Here is an 18,202-nt window from a genome sequence, read left to right on the forward strand (position 1 = left end):
TTGCATAATCCATTTAACCTTCTTACTACAGTACAAGGACACATTGGTAATTTTTGTTGTTACAAACCATGTTAAAAAATAAGTAATTTTTAATACACACCATGCCACACACGGTTAGGTGGCATATGCCTTTAATCTTAGTACGTGGAAGGGAGAGGCAGGCAGATCTCTGTAAGTTTGAGGCTAGAATGGTCTACAGAATGAGTTCCAGAACAGCCAGAGAAACCCTGTCTCAAAAAAAACAAAACAGACAAAATTCTTCTGGACCAGTGAGATGGCTCAGCAGGTAAATGCACTTGCTGTCTGACTACCTGAATTCAATCTTGGGAACCCACATAAAGGTAGAAAGTAGAAACTGACACCGGAGTTATCCTCTGACCATGTGTACTGTGGCACACATACACACATCACATATAGTCATATACATAAGTACACACCTCCATAAAGATTTTAAATTTCCTTCCTTCTGAGTGTAGTGGCACATGCTTTTAATACTAGCCTGGGAGGAGGCAGAGACAGGCAAACCTCTGTGAGTTTGAGGCTAGTCTGGTCTACATAGTGAGTTCTAGGCCAGTCAGGGCCACATGAAACCATGACTCTAAATAAACATATGAAGTGAAAATTCCTTTAATATATTTGGGGGATGGATGGACATGGCACTTGTGGAAGTCAGGACACATTGAGAGTTTCTTCTTTGCTGTTCACTGCAGGGTACACAGGTAGGCTAGCCTGTGGACTTCCAAGGATTCTCCTGTCTTTACCTCCTGTTTTGCCATAGGAGTACTGAGACACATGGTACTGCACCCTCCTTTTTACATGTGTACTAGAAACTCAAACTCAGATAGCCAGGCTTGCACAGTAAATTTCTTTACCTGCAGAGCCATAATAAAAACCAATAGTACACAGGAGTAAACTATGAGCTCATATTCCCCAGTCAGAATTAAGGAAGAACTGGCACCTCAGACAGTTTGCTAACCCCACCCCAAGTTCTCACCTCTCCTGACTTCTACCGTATGCTCCAGAATTACCTTCACTACACTCAGGAGGAGATCAGAGTTTAAAGGTCAGTCAGATTTAACACTAGGCTAGATTTCAGATTTTCAAGCACACTACACTAAGAATAACTTGACTGTTCTACTATGTAGCACATTCCACTATTATCAAGGGGATAAAGCCAATGCCATAATTCCATCAAAATGATATCTAACCCATTCATCCATCCTTCCTTTGAAGACAGGGTCTCACTCTATAGTTCAGGATAGCCTGGAATTTGCTATTTAGTCTAACAGCCACTCCCATCTGCAGATTCTCCTGCCTCAGCCTCCTGAGTGTTGAGATTTCAGGCATGAGCTACAATGTCTAGCTTTGGAGAAACACTCTTCATGTTCATGTTCATGTTCAACATTACTTTTTGAAGTTACAAACCGGTATGGGTGTATGTGGCAAGCCAAATGAAACTGTCAATGTCCATCTAGTTTTAGCCTACAAAAACTCCATCTTTCTGCTTCAATCAAATTCAGATTAGAAATAGACAGACAGCTGCATGATGGTTAAGCTTGATTGTCAGCTCCTTTGTATCTGGAACATTTAAGAGACAAGCCTCTGTCTGGTCATTTCCAGGAAGGATTAGCTCAGGGAGAAGAACTCTCCCAGGGTGGGCCACAACTTCAGGAGCCCAAATATGATGCTTTTGCTGTCATCCTTCTCAGCCACTGGAACCTACTGTTTTTGGCCTTCCAAGGCAGACTAAGGCCAGTGACTCTCATGAGTCTTTTAGGCAGGCCTTGAGCACAAGATTGGGATTGCCAATAGACCCAGCTTCAGACTGAACAGCTTCTAGGGTCTCAGCCCTACAATGCCAAGGCAGTCATTATTGTACCTACTCAGTCTCTATCATGTATGCCAATCTAATGAATCTCTTTCATTTTATTTGTCGAGTTTCTCTAGGAACCCTGACTAATATATTGGTATTCTCCAATAACAAGATTTTAATTAGTCTCAGTGGCTTATCCACATTGTATAAATTCCCTACAATAAGTACAGATTCCTTTTCCAATGAAAATGCATATTAAAAGCTAAAATGGCTTGGAGTTGAACCCACAAAGATTTAAATAGCCTATCTTACTAATATGTTTTGGTAGTTTTCATATGGAACATTCAGGATCAGAAAGTAAGCAGCACCAGGACCCAAAATGTTTGTATTTCTGCTGTAAGTTCAGCAAAATGCATGGCTCAGGCAACTGACAACTAAAATATCTAACCACAGAAAACAAAGGTAATAAATGTTAACCAGATCAACTCAGTCATTATATAATGCATACACACTTCAAAACAGTATGTTGTACATAATATTTATAGTTAAATAAATTATAAGTAAAAATGTCAATGGCTCTAACTTTATGGTGGTTTTAAAATATACAATCTTAAAATGATAATGGTGATTTTTAGGGGTTAGGGGAAATAGGGGAAATAGGAAATGGGGACTTTCAACTTTTCTGGTTTTTGAGACAGGGCCAATATAGTCCAGCCTGACCTCAAACTTATAATCATCTTGCCTTAGTTTTCCAAGAGCTGGGAGTTCAAAGTTGAACCACCATGCATTCAGACTAAAGAGGAAATTATGAAGGTAGAGAATGCAAATGTGAATGCCACTAAACTGTATACTTTAAAATGACTAAAATGAGAGCCTGGAGTATAATTCAGTGGTAGAGATCCCAACAAGCTCCTTCCCAAGCCCTTTTTTAAAGTAACATAAGACATGAACATGGTGCATAGACACATAGGTAGTCAAAAATCCACACACATAAAATATAAAACAATTTTAAAGGGTAACATAGATGTATATGTACTATCACAGTAAAAAAGAAAAACAGCCAGCCATGGGGGTATGCAACTATAATCTCAGCATTCAGGAGGAACATTGCAAGCTACTAGCAAGTCTGGTCTACACAGTGAGACCCTGTGTAGACAACACAAGACATATGAGATGAAATGGGGGAGGGGAGAAGGGAGGAAAGAAGGAAAGCAGGAGGGAGGGAGGTAAGAGGGAGAGGGAGAGTTCATAAATAAATATGACGGGCTCCTTGCCACTAAATCAAACATTTCCTGGGTAAGGAGAACACCTGAATAGACAACTAAGGCTACAGCCACATGTAGACCCTGAGCTGAAATAGAAGGCCAGTCTCACCAACAGTATAAGAGAAAATCTAGTGAGGATGAGGAACAAACTGATGACAGTATTCTGGTGTTTTTTTGTTTTTGTTTTTTTCTTCAAGACAGGGTTTAACTAGTGTTTTAAAAACTGGCAGTGAGCTATTATAATTTTAGGCAGGACAGTCACGTCTCATCTCCACTTTAATTAAAAAGCCTAAAGCAGCAGAATTTGCCTCAGGCTGTCATGTTTTCCAACATTTATTTTTCTGTAACTTCAATGCTACTAAAATAGTTCAATGGCTGCATAATAAAAACATTTAAAAAACAAAACAAAAATGGGGGCTGGAGAGATGGCTCAGTGGTCGAGAGTACTGCCTGTTCTTTCAGAGGATCCAGCTTCAATCCCAGCACCCACGTGGCAGCTCTAGACTGTCTCTAACTCCAGTTCCAGGGGCTCTGACACCCTCACACAGACACACATGCACATAAAACTAATAAGATAAAAGCAATCTAGTTTCTAAACTGACTTTCCCAGGGAAATGGAAAGAACAAAGGCAGAAAAAGAACTGCCAGCACCTCCAGCAGATGGCATTAAGGAGGTAAATCAATGGAGAAATATCAAACAAATGAAAAATGGTTACATTTTCTTCAAAGTTATTTTTCCACCAAAGAAGTTACTCAAGAAGTTAATAAGTATGGGGTGAGCCCAAAGAGTGTTACAAAATACCCGCCAACATCTACTATTATAAATACAATCAAACAACTTCCCCAGCACAGCAGCCTGTGGGGAAAATAACTCACAGTCTTATAATGACAGTCACCTAGAGGTCTTGGCAGGGAAAAGATGGATGTGCAGGAAAGGCGCTTCCACCTTAGGAAGGTTGGGACATTTGCAAGCCACTGAAAGACAGCTCGTCCTCTGCAGCCCCTGAGAAATGGTGTTCTCCCCATGTCCCTCTGACAAGTCACTACCATTGTCCTTCGAGCCAAGTTACTACTTATGCAGATAATCCTAGGGCCCAACTGGCAGGAAGTGGCAGCTCTAGAGCACTGTTCCTAATCTTTAATGAAAAGGAAGGCCAAAAAGGAAAGCAACACATTTCTACTCTGGTAATCTCAAATAACACAATTATGTTCTAGGAAGAAACTGGTATTAGAAAGTGTGTAAGCTACACTCTGAGTCATCTGTGAATCTTTACAGTAACTATATCTAAGAAATTTTTATGTAAACTATAAATAAAAAAATCCACAATAGTTACCCAAAAGTACTAACAGAACTCCATAATTCATAAATCAGTCTATTTCCCATCTAAATAGATTTTAAAAGGCAGAACTAAACCAAGAGATGGTCCCAACCCATCAACCATGAGTGACACTCCAACCCACCCTTACACTAGGGGTAGTATACTTACTCTCTGGCTGGAAGATAAGCTCATACACCCAGACTATCAGCAGAGTACACAGGACACTCCATGCAATTAGCTGCCAGGGCTCGTATTTGGTGCAATACCCATTCACATAATTCTTGGCTTTTGTGGAATATGCTTCCAAAATCTCCAAGTAAGGCTCAAAGTCCTTCTAGAAATGTAAGAGGAAAAAGAGAAACATTACTAAACTCAGAGAAAGGGAGTCTTGTCTTGAATCCTCATTTTTCAAGAGCAAAGCTGTTGTTATTCATGATGTGGCTGCACTTCAGAAATAATCTTATCATCTTCTACAGTCCTCAAAGTTTCTACACCAGCTGCTCCCATCTAACAGTGCCACGTGGACTTTGATACAATTTTTGATCTGCTTATTTGGTAAAATAAGAGAACTAATCTCAAGCATGTCAGTGTTAATCACCTTTATCTCACTGCTAGTACTCTGGGACAGTTTCTCTCTTAAACCAGTTCTCAATGTGAGTGCCACTTTTCCTCTACTCTGTTTGAACTCTCCCCTTCTATGTGGATCCAGACTGTGAACGGATTCTGATACAGTTACTCACATCTGTGTGCTAGTGAGTGTGGCGGGGTCCCTACATGACTTAACTATATGTACCCTGAAATCAATTTCATATAATTCCCATATCACAGAAATATTTTTTTTAGCCAACAATCTGAAAATGTAAAAATCAAGCATGCAAAATGGTTCATGAAAACGATACCAGCACTCAGAGGTTGAAGCACTACCACAAGTTTGAGGCCAGCCTGGACTACACAATCAGACTCCTGAAGAAAAAAAAAAAAAGTAAAAAACATTCTTGGTTCATAGAGGCAGATTCAACTATGAGATTACTGTTGGCTAGTCCCTGCTCTAAAAACTCACTTATCGACTCTTGAAGTCTGGCACAATATTTAATTATCACCATATCCCACACAGTATCTGACATAAACAACAATGAAATCTCATCTGTAAACTTACCAGACTCAGTCAAAAATCTCTCTGAGATGGAACCTAGGACCTCCTTCATGCATGCCAGATCCCAGGTAAATATCCTACCACTGAGCAACATCCCAAGCCCTTCTTAACTTTTAGTTTTGACATAGGGGATGACTAAGTTGCCAGGCTAGTCTTGAAGTCACGTAATAGGTAAAGCAGTTCTCAAACTTAAATACTCTTGCCTCAACCTCCCAAGCAGCTAGCCATTCACACTTAAAAATTCATCTCTAAATTTCTGTCAAGTATTAATTTGTGATAGGCTTACCACAACCTGCCTAGGAGTCTACTCTTCTATTTCTTATCTCTCTGACTACTATTTACTACTAGGCCATAGTGCCTTACAAAACTTAAGTTCGTTGGATACTTTGTTATTCACTCACTAACAGTTTTGGGGGGTTGGTTGGTTAGTTAATTGGTTGGTTTTTCCAGACAGGGTTTCTCTGTGTAACAGCTCTAGCTATCCTGGAACTTGATTTGTAGACCATGCTAGCCCAAATCCAGAGATTAAAGGCATGCACCACCACTACCAGGCTTACTCTCTAACATTTTTAAGGTGCTAAGCTAGTTCCTTGCCCCAGTAAAGGGAGATGTATCTGCATTATAAATTGTATTTTCTGGGTATCAGTGTTTTGCCTGCATGTATACCAGTATACCACATGCATGCCTGGCGCTAGAGGAAGTCAGAAGAAAACATGAGATCCTCGGGAACTGGAATTAGGCAAAAAAGCATGCCATACCTACAAAATCCCAGAATTTGGTAGGATGAGGCAGGCCAAGAGGTTGATGAATTTGAGTTCCAAGACAGCCAAGTATACATAGTGAAACCCTTTCTCAATAATTATATAATGATGATGATGATGATGACGATAGGCTTACTTAGGCTTAGAGAAAATAGCATGAAAAGGTAAAATTATAAATCAATAAGATGTTTTAGTAAATTAAGTAGATGGTATCTACTAATATTGTAAATCTTTATCTATTCTGATTCAGAAACACCACTTTGGGGCTTCTATAGAGGTTTATTATGGTCACAGAGAGAAATGTTCAAGTATGTTCTTTTCAATGTTCTTTGTAACAGTACAAGAAAAATTCAAGAAATGTAGATGTCCACAGACAGAGAAATGGTTAAACTAGAACACATTTTATGTATCCATGTTGAAAATAAAGATCTTTTTATAAAGAAAAATTTATGGAAAATCATATTGAGTAAAAGGAAACAAATCAGTAAAAAGAACAGATGTAAATTGTTGAATATGAAAGTAATTTTTTGCTGAAAGATTATTTGGTGATGATGACTAGGAATGGACATCAGCAACAAATAGTTCAGTTGAGTGATTGCTAGAAAGGGAAAGAGACAAAGCAACAGGGTTTGTCCTTCTGTGATATAACACTGATAATGTTACATCAATTTGATAAAAAAAAAATATATATATATATACATTTTTGCTTTGTACTTCGTTTAAATGGAAAAAAAATGTGATTAGCTAGCTTCCTGCTCCTGCCACCATATTTCTGTACCTTCTCTCACCAAGATGGACTCTACCTCTCTGGAGTCATAACCCTTTACAAATGTTTCTCTCCTCGTTATTAAAACAAATGAAAAATTGGGGTTGTTTGTGCTTTGTTTTAAAGACAAGATCTCAACATTATAGCTCAGGCTATCCTAGAACCCACTACATGGCCTAGGATAGCCTTGAACTAGCAATAATCTTAATGCCACTATGTGCTGGGATCATAGATTTAAGCCATGCTACCCAGCTAGTAATTTGATGACATTTCTAAAGGTGCAGAAACTGGATTTAGTGACTGTCACAGTCAGCTTCAACTGTCAACCAGACACAGCTCAGTCATGCATGTAAGAAGGGAGTTTCAAATGAGGGATTGCTAGATCACACTGGCCTGTGGGCATGTCTGTGGGGGACTGCCTTGATTGTTAATTGGTATAGGAGGGCCCAGACCACTGTGGGTTTCACTATTACTCCCTGAGTAGGTGTTCTTGGACTGCATTAAGCCTGTGAGAAAACCAGCAAGCAACATTCCTCTTAGGTTTTTGCTTCAAGTTCAGGCCCTGACTCCCAACAACGATGTGACCTGGAAGTATAGGCCACATAAATTCTTTCCTTTCCTACGATACTTTTGGTCAATGTTTTGTCACAACAACAGAAACAATACTAGATAAAAAAAAAAAAAAAAAAAAAAAAAATTGGCTTTGAAAAACTATGGAGTGAGAATAGTACAAATAATTTCAAATTTTCAAGTTCAAGTTTGAGAGATAATTAAGTGGTTTAAAGCTGAAGAAGTACAAGATGCTTTAGAAAAATAGATGGTACTGGTTTGAGATCTCTTCCTCTTGGTTATCTACTATTGTTAAGAACACAAAATCTCACAAATACAGCAGATACTTAACACATCTTTCTTGAACCTACTATGGACTAAAAGCTTATATTCTACCATAAAATGTCTGCTGACATCAAACCCTCAAGCTAGCATTAACCTTTAGAGTTTATAAGATCATGGAGGAGGAACATCCATGAGTACAATTAGCTCCCTTACAAGAGACAGAGCGTGAACTTGCTCTTTCTAAGTGAGGTCACAGCAAATGGACACTGTCTAGGAACCCCTTGTATGAACTCTCTTCTGAGTGCCACCTTCTAGAAGTCCTCAACTTACATTGCCTAGACTTCCAGCCTCCAAAACTGTCAAAAAATAAATGAGGTTTTGTTGTTTATAAGCCACTGTTTAAGGCATTATGTTACAGCATGTACAGCAAATGTACTAAAACAATACCTTTAGTAATTGGACTAATAAAAGGCAATTAACATTAGGCAAGTTTTAGGTTCCCTGAGGGCTATCCATGGAAACAGCTTATCTACAACAAGTGGCCATTCCCCAGAGTTCACTGTTACTACAACACCTCAACTCTACAAAGCCACAGCAATTTCAGCAAAAAAATTGGGAAAGACCAGAGGAGTCTGTCACTATCAAAGGGATGCCATGATTTGTAGCAGAGGAGATATGGGTCAAAGCTGTGATCAAATCATATAGTTAAAATGCGTTATGAGTGGGGTTACTAATTACTAATTCACATAGAAATTACATGTTAACAATGTCAAAAGATATCATTGGATACTGATTCTTCACAGCACTGAATGAAAAATAACAGAACATTAGAGACAAAGCAAAGAACAGGAATTTAAAAACAAATACTCAAAAGCCTTAAAATTACAGTATGGAGACAGTCTTCATTAATTACAAAATTAAATTCAGCAAGAACATATTTTCTTGATGACTCTCAATTCTTCCGAGATCGGACGCGTTCAAGGTGGTATGGCCGTAGACAACTCTCAATTCTTTAAAAAAAAAAAATATTTTTAAATTTTGTGTGTGTGTGTGTGTGTGTGTGTGTGTGTGTGTGTGTGTGTGTGTGTGTGTGTGTATCTCTCCAAGTTACATGTGTTTGGAAACCACCCAATGTGGTGCTGGGAACTGAGCTAAGGTCTTCTATAAGAGCAGATCTTAGCCCTTGGTCATCTCTCTAGGCCCAAGTGTGTTGATTATCAGGAAGAGAACAGGAATCCTTGAATTCAGTTTCAACTGTAAACTCTCTATTTCAAAAAAAAAAAAAAACAGAATAATAACAAAGCAAAATGGTTCATGACAAGCTTTTTGTGTCGGCAATTAAGTAATCACAGAAATCACTTCTGGCTTCATCCAAATTACTTCTGGCTTCATCCTAAAGTCCTTTTTGGGTTACTACAAACAGTAGGCTCAGTTCCCAATGAAGAAGCACCTTACCACATCGACTGCTCATTGAATACTTCTTTGAAGTAACCTAGCATTAGCTCCTTGTAAAAAGGCAGCTCCTTTGGGTCTTGAAAGCAGTACAAACCCCAAGTTGGGTCCTGATGTAACACTCCAACACAAGGATCCAGGACCTAAAGGGAACCTTAGCGATCAAGTACAACATAAACATCCTCACTCTGTAAGCAGACAGAGGCCCTGTGGGTTTGAAATGATGTACTTCCAGTCCTACAGAAAGGTTTAGGACAGAATAGAAAGCCAGAAACCTAAGTTTCCTAATTCAGTATTCAGCCACTGCTTCTCTCTCTGTTGCTGTTGCAGTTCTGGGGACTGAGCCAAGGGCTTCTTGCATACCAGATGTATACATGTACTCTAACACTGAACTACAACCCTAACCTTTCCAGTCTTCTTTCAATGCTTAATTTCAATTGCATAACACATTGCATTCAATGGTACCCCAAGAGCTTTCTGTTTATAATTTATATTCAAGGCAGACTTTATTTTGAACACATGGTACCATTCACATCCAACTAAAGTTGTATATCTAAGTCCTAACTATCTACCAGTATCTACTGGCACAAGAATCTCATAAGGGCTAATAACCCAAAAACCCCAGGGGAGGTGAGAAACTCTAAAACAAGTAACTGACACACTGAAAACAACTTCTTCAAAATGTTAGGATCCAGGGACTCCCAGTAAGAAATCAACATACCAACTTCCATTGACATTCCTATCCTCGAGGCTTCAGAGGAACAGCTCTGCATGTGGAAACCCCAAAAGTTCCCTTTGCTGTCCTATAAAAGCCCAAGCCCCTGACCTGGGCACACAGTCTCTTTTCCCTCGTAAAGACTTCTGCCCTTCATTGTTCTGATGAAGGAAAATCTGCTTCCATAGAGATCTGTCTCCTCTATTATTTTTACATCAGCTCAACCAATCCTAATCTAAAACTTGATTACGTACTGTCTCCTGCAACAATTGGCTATTGGTTTTTAAATAGTGGAATAAAAGCTAAGATTGTATGATCAAAACCTCTCAAATTGCCTGTTTGTCCCAAAGCACACATCTGGCCATAACTGAGTATCAGTTGCTCACCCAAGAAGACATTCAAAGAGTAACAATTTTCTTGACCTCTATAAATCACTATGAAATTGGAGCTCTGGGAAAACTACCTCCCAACAGAAGACTGATCCTTATACCACAGTACAATGTTTTCTTTGCACTTCTAATGTGCTAAACATCTAATATGCCTTGACTTGGTCAGTTTTTAATGTGTCAGTCACAGTCCAACTGCATTAGCCTAGGGGCATTGTGATTTAATCTGACCAGGAGCAAAGCATTCTACCCAAATGAGGAAAAACAGTCCAAAGATTTTAATTCACAGTCGTCAAACAAGTTGGATTAACCTACAACACCAGAAAGAACAGCTTTACCATAAGCAGGAATTTAACACTTATCAACTGAAGTGAAACAATTATAATGCTTATGTCCTTTAGATCATGTGTTTTGCAAGATCCTAGGAAGTTGTACATCTCTACTGCTGAAGTTGTTTAGGGTACAATGGCTTCGAACTGAACATGAAAAAGAAAGGACAGTCATTTGTAACTGAGCTCTATATCTACTCAACTGATAAGCTCACCAATCACAGTATCCCAGGTCATCAGAGCAGATATGTCCTTCACAGGCAAAGATACTGAGATCCAAAGATCACATTGCAAGGGGGGGGGCGCTTTATGGGGGTAGGGGAAAGGATACAGACCTGCTTCATTTTTATTTCCCACCACCTCACTTTTCAGAATCAAACTATGAGAGATGCAAACCAAAAGTCCACAGGTTCAACACTTGCAGTTCTCATAGTCCCTTCCATCTCACTTATCTTAAAGGACTTAAAGGATTCACTGGCCCCACAACCAAGAGACAACACTGCCCAATGACCAGAATGGTATCTACAAAGGACAAGTCCCTCTGGGTGTGGCTTTCTCAAACTGGGCTTACACATCTGCTACCTGCTTCTAAAAGAAATGGGCCTCTAATTAATTAGTTCAAAAAGTACTCTGGACAGTAGAGAGATGGCCTAGCAGTTAAGTAAGCTTGCTGCTCTTGCAGAAGAACTAGGTTCAGTTCCCAGCACTCACAAAGCTGCTCACAACCATCTATAATGCCAGTTTCAGGAGATCTGACACTCTATTCTGGGCTCTATAGGCACACATGGGGTACATACATATATGAGCAAACATCATAAACAAATTTTTAATTTTTTTTAAATTACTGACTTCAAAGTCATAAAAAGTTACTGTTTGAAATAATCTCAAAGACCATCTACTCCAATCTCATTTTAATGATGAAGAAACTGAGGCTCAAAGACTAAGCTCAAAATGTGCTTCCCCTCAACTCAAACCTGCAAAAGAATCTAATTTCTGGTTCACCACTTTCTACCAAACCAATGGAGTACTTGAACATTACCAGAATATCCCCACTAGAAGTTCACTCAGTGCAGAAGGCCCAGAAATACATATTCTGAAACAGGATTACTATAAGCTCAAGGCCTTTCTGGGCAACTTAGTGAGGCTGTCTCAAAATAAGATAATAAAAACAAAAAGGTGAAAGGGCTGAGGTGGTGCTAAGGGGTGCAGCACTTGACTAGCCCTAGGTTCAATTCCTGGTACAAGGCATAGGGAGAAATGGTGGACCCTTTCCCCATCCTTTTCTTCATAATGAAATAGCAAACAGCCCACTTGCATTACTGAGACCCAACTACTCAGCTCTTGGGAAGGAAGAAAAAGAAATTCTCCAAGCTTTCTCAGGAAGCAGTAAATCATCCACATCAATCCACCAGGTCAACTAGATCAATTGTTTCTAATATGTATTTCTTGGACAGACACTAAAGAAATTTTAAATCTACCTTGCAACCCTGAAAAGAAAGGCATAGAAGAGCCCCTGTCAGCATACATAAAGCCCTAGGTACAACCTTTGCAAGAAATAAATCATTCCATCCACTTTCAGTATGACGTATACTCAGTGCTCATCAAAAAGGCACAGATAAGCAGGAGGCTTGGCCTCAGCAGTTTCTTCAGCACTCAAGAGTTCTATACTGTTTGCCCACAATCAGGAAAGAAGATAAGGATTAGAATATTATTAGGTAAGGCTTTGCATCCTAAAGGATGGGCAATTTAGAGAAGGGTCTATGCTAAAAGAATGTGAAGACTATAACCCTCTGAAGTACCAGTCTATATGAAAAAGGCAGAAATTTCTCAAAATCAGGGATTTAAAAAATATCACTGTTTTGAGCAGAGCGGTGGTGGCACAAGCCTTTAATCCCAGCACTTGGGAGCCAGAGGCAGGCAGATTTCTATGAGTTTGAAATTAGCCTGGTCTACTAGAGCTAGTTCCAGGATAGCCTCCAAAACCACAGAGAAACTCTGTCTCGAAAAACCAAAAAAAAAAAACAAAAAAAAAAAAAAAAAAAAAAAAAAAAAAAAAACACTGTTTTGAACACAATCACCACACCAGCCATTTTGCCTTTTCTCTATGCTAAGCATCCTTAGAAAAGGATCCTTAGAAAAGGATCATATTATAAAAATCTTCACTCTGTGAGCTCCAGCCCAGCCTGGTCTACAGACTAAGTTCAGGACAGCCTACATAGTGAAATACTGTCAAAAAAAAAAAAAAAATCAAAAACAAAAAAAAACTCACTGTTCTGCTTTCACTAGTATGGTGGATATGTTATTGCCAAGTGAAAGTCCTGCTTCTCACATATAACCAACTTTTGGTAGAAAAATTATTCATTTTCATCTTCCCATTCAGTCATGTGTTTTGTTTTCCACCCCACACCTCATTTGATTTATTTTTTTTTCTTTCTTTCTTTCTTTTTTTTTTTTTTTCAGACATTAACTACCAAGGAAAAGAAAAACCTGTTTTACCCAGATCAACTACTACTTGAGAGTTCTGAGATCAAGACCCAGAATCTGATTCTCTTACATACATTCTATAAAACTTCAATGTACAAAGTAAACAGGTAAGAAAACATTATCTGGGAGCCTCAAAAGGCAGCAGAGTTAATCAGCAAAAGCAGATCATAAGCCCAAAGGAAAAACTCTCTGGGGTCATTAAAGAAGAAGTGAGAATTGAGCAACACCAAACAGCCATTGCAACCAACTATCTGTGATACACAAGAAACAGGGCCCATCAAGGGCAAACTGCACACTTCCCCAACTTCCACTGCAGGAGTCAAGGTGACCAATATCTGAGATGGAGATTCATCTCAGGAGGCATAAAGGGCCACAGGTTCTTTCCAGCCACCCACTGTCAGGTTAGACTGTATGCTCAGTATTATTCCACAAGCACTTACTTCCAAGTTTTATTGTTCTACTGGCAGCCCTGAAGCCCTGAAGCAAGGCATTTCCCCAGTCACTGAGATACCAAACAACCCTGGCCACAGGAAGGAGAAAGAATACAATGTTCTCAAGTCACTGCAAGTACACTAGTGGAAAAGTAAAGTCTTTTAAACTCACAGAAGTTGATGAGCCAAAGTACTGTGATATACATAGATAGACAGACAGACAGACAGACAGATCTTAAGCATGTGTGTGTGCACCTATCTATGTCTACTATCAGGACAAGGCACCAAAAAGCCAAGCTGCTTTCTTTAAGTAACAATTCTGATTGTCAGTCAAAAAGGTACTATGGGGCTTGTAAGATGACTCAGCAGTTAAGGATTACTCTTGCAGAGGGTCTGAGTTTGACTCCCTGTGCCAACATCAGGAAAATTAAAACAGCCTGTAACTCCTGACCTAGGTGGATCCAAGGCCTCTATGTCCCATAGGCACAGGACTCATTCATATGTACATATCCACATGTACACAAATAATTGTAAAAAAAAATAAAAATACAAATTTTTAAAATGTATTAAAAGGTGCTTAAATTAGGTGAAGAAAAATGCATAAAACTAAATTCAATTAGCAAGAGATGCTGAGACTCATATAAGAGTATTATGGAGCCAAGTATGGCAGCAAACTCCTATACGGCCAGATGCTATCTCAAAAAAGGTTCCTAAATTAAAAAAATAAAAATTATAGAGAAATATTCTTTCAGCCTATGCAAGCTTCTGCTGATGTGTTATTAACTGTGCTCCCAACTATTTTATCAAGATGCTTTTCAAAGCACAAGGAAAGGTATTATATCCTTTTGTGGTGGTTTGAAGTTTCAAAGCCACCATTTCCAGTTAGCTCTGACTCTCACTTGTGGATCAGATGTGAGCTCTCAACTACTGCTCCAGCATCATGTCTGCCCGCCTGCCGCCATGCTCCCCTCTATGATGGTCACAGACTCCCTCTCAACTGCAAACCCTCAATAAACTCTTTCTTTCTTCTATAAGTTGGCATTGGTCATATTTTCCTTTCACAGTAGTGGAAAAGTAACTAAGGCATCTCTGAAAACTAGAAATGTAAATTTTTGATAAGATCCATTAAAATAATCTATATTCTTCATGAAGATAAGTTTTAATTTCTTTGAAAATATCACAACTGAGGAAAAGGCACGTAAGTTAGATAAACATAATTACCATACTAGCTTATCTTTATTACTTTATTAGAAGCCTAGACTTCTAAAAATTTTTACAAATTTTATTTTTAATTATATATTCATGTGTGTGTTTGTATGGGATTATTCACATTTGCAAAAAATGCCTGCAGAGGCCAGAAGCATCAGATCTTGCCGAAAGCATCAGATCTCACCAGAGCTGAAGCTACAGGTAGCTGTGTGCCATCTGATTTGGGTTCTGGGAACCGAACTTGCGGCACCAAAAGAGGAGCATATGCTCTTAACACTGAGCCAGCTGCAGAGGACATAATACCTTCTTCTGGTCTCTGCCAGGGCAGACATACATGCAGGCTCTCTCTCTCTCTCGCTCGCTCTCTCTCTCTCTCTCTCTCACACACACACACACTTTAATCACTGTAGAAGCCAGGCATAACAGTTCACACCTATAATGCCAGCACTTGGGAAGCTAAGGCAGGACTGTTTTGAGTTCCAGGCCAGCCTTACCCACATACATGTACTTCAAGCTAGGTGTGGTGACACACTCCTGTAACTGAGGGAGTGGGTGACACACCAGAAGATGGTGAGTGCAAGGCCAACCTGGGCTGTATGACCAGACCCTATCAAGAGACAGAGAGAGGGGTGGGGGTGCTGGGGAGAAATAACAAGGAAGAAGGGGGGTAGAGAAGGGGAATGTTGGAGTTCAGGTTTCTAAATGCTCTTCTTAATGGTAATTAAGATTCTATGGACAGTACCAGGACAAAGCAGCTCTGGGCTTGCCAGAACTATAGCAGAACTTTGTCTGTGATTCTATCCTCCTGTTACAAACAGTCCATTCTATCCATTCTCAATATTCTGCTCAAGCACTAACTCCTTACTGGCTCCTATAAAAACTAACTGACTTAAGCATCTAAGCATTCCTTATCCCTTATTTCCTCCATCCAACCTTTTCTAGCTCTACCATCTAGCTCTACCAAGGCTCCTTGTAGCCTCTGCTTTCTGTTGGGGAGTACCAACTTCAGTAGAAAAATCAGAGGGTAGGAAAATAGTTTTGTTTCCCTTCCTATTGTCCAATCCTCCCAATGGCTACAATCCTATAGAATACCTGCCACTCCCCTTCAGCTGAACTCCCAAGGTTCTAAAAATAAATACTCCCTCTTCTGCCTTCTCAGGTTCTCTATCTGCTATTGCCAGGATGTCCCAAACCATCCCCTGTTGTTTTTTGTTGATGTTATTAGCTATGTTTTTTTGGGGGGGGGTTGTTTTGTTTTGTTGAGACAGTGTCACTGGGTAGTCCAGTTCACCTGGAGTTCAGCAGGATCCTCCTGACCCTTGAGTTTGAGACAACCGGTGGGATGGGATGGCCATTCTTGGTTGTCAACCTGACTACATCTGGAATTAACTAAAAACCCAAGCATCTGGGCACACCTGTGAGGGTTTTTTCTTGATCAAATCATTTGAGGTTGAGAGACCCACCTTAAATTTAGGCCGCACCTTCTCATGGCAGCCCATATAAAGGACAAGGAAGAAAGCAGCTTTTTCTGTTCACTTGCATGCCCATGCTCTCATACATCCCGCAGCTGAGGTACACCTTTCAGTGGTATTAGAAGCTACTTCTTTGGGACTCCAATGTATACTAAAGACCACCTGAAACATGCAGCCTCATGGGCTGAACCACTATTGGATTCTTGGATTTCCTGTCAAAAGACAGTCATTGTTGAACTAGCTGAGTCATAGCCTGTAAGGAACTCTAACAAATCCCAGGTAGGTAGGTAGGTAGGTAGGTAGGTAGGTAGGTAGGTAGGTAGATAGATAGACAGACAGACAGACAGACAGACATAGAGATTCATTCTATCAGTTCTGTTCATCTAGAAAACCCTGACTAATATGTACCACCACTCTTTAAGCCTGCCCTGCCTTGGTGAATAGTCCCTATGACACTCAAAACACACAGCTGGAATGTGCCGGGTGACTAATAAAGCCATACCTTTTGGTCTCTACCATTCTATTTACTGCATGGATTTTTCTCTCAGTAATTGGGCTCTGTGTATTTATTTATGAAGCCTGAATCACTGCAAACCAATTCCCCATGGAAAATTCTTAACCCTGGTTCTCAATTCTGCTACCTATGTGTATAAACTGTATGTAATATTAGAGCAATGTTTATTAATTAAGAAGACAAATGTTACTTAAAATTATTAGCACACAAATGCAAAGCTAAGCCAAATATGGAATTTGTAGCTTATCTATTTATAATTCCCCCCTCCTTTAGACTAAAGACTGAAGAAATTACTAGAGCTCTGCTTATCATAAGACTGGAACAATATCAAATATAGTACCTACCCTATAGTTACCTCTGGGGTGCCCACACAATTTTAAATGTCCTGTCAGTCAAATGAAATTTCCCTTTCTTTTAATTAATCCTACAGTCAAGAAACCAGGCTCAAATAATAATAATAATAATAATAATAATAATAATAATATTATTATTATTATTATTATTTCTGGTGTCAATAATCTGTTTATTCTTTAATTCCATTTGAGATTCAGAAAAAGTATCCCAGAAGAAAAAAGTCAAAGGTCAGGGCTGGAGAGAAGGAACAGTAGTTAAAAGCACTGGTTGATTGTCCAGAAAACCTGGATTCAATTACAGCACCACATGGTAGCTCACAACTGTCTATAACTCCAGTTACAGGGGATTTGATGCCTTCTTCTGGCCACAGTGGAACTACATACACATATTACAAGCAAAACATCCACACACATAAAACAAAAATACAAAATATTTAAAAATAATTTTTTAAGAGTCAAAGGTCATGGATTAAGTCTAAAGACCTGGAAAATTTTTATTATTTATTTTTTTATATTTTAAAAACAGATGGTTCCATGGATCAGTGTGGTGCTCTGGAGCTCTCTCCAGGCTAGACAATCAATCAATCAAAAAAAAAAAAAAAAAATGATAGGTATTTTGCCTGCATGTATGTCTGTATACCACTTATATGCCTGGTCAGAAGCGGTCAGAAGACAATGAATCCCCTAGAATTGGAATTATAGTTGTTAGCCACCTGGGTCTTCTGGAGGAACAGGCTCTTGACCAACGCGGTCATCTCTCCAGCCCCAACATTTTACTTTTGAACCTAAATTAAAACCTGAAAGAGGCTTGATTTCAAAGGGTGCTGCAGAAATGTTGAACTAAGAAAGCATTAATTTCTTCAGGCTTTTGTTCTCCAGCAGATGATCATACTATAGATTTATCCAGCTATATCTCAAGAGAACAGGGCTAGAGCCATGGGCAAAA

The 18,202-nt window shown here is 39.3% G+C and overlaps 1 protein-coding gene across 2 annotated transcripts in view; it reads right to left on the reverse strand.

Annotated features, from left to right (window-relative positions):
- Sgpl1 (sphingosine-1-phosphate lyase 1) overlaps positions 1 to 18,202 on the reverse strand; it is a 42,306-nt gene that overhangs the window by 19,374 nt on the left and 4,730 nt on the right. For both annotated transcript variants that reach the window (XM_051186752.1, XM_051186750.1), the window contains exon 3: positions 4,566 to 4,731. In XM_051186752.1, the coding sequence (XP_051042709.1) occupies positions 4,566 to 4,731 (166 nt within the window). The remainder of the gene's footprint in view (positions 1 to 4,565; positions 4,732 to 18,202) is intronic.

The sequence above is a fragment of the Phodopus roborovskii genome, unplaced genomic scaffold (genome assembly GCF_943737965.1).
Source record: "Phodopus roborovskii unplaced genomic scaffold, PHOROB, whole genome shotgun sequence".
Classification (NCBI taxonomy): Eukaryota; Metazoa; Chordata; class Mammalia; order Rodentia; family Cricetidae; genus Phodopus; species Phodopus roborovskii.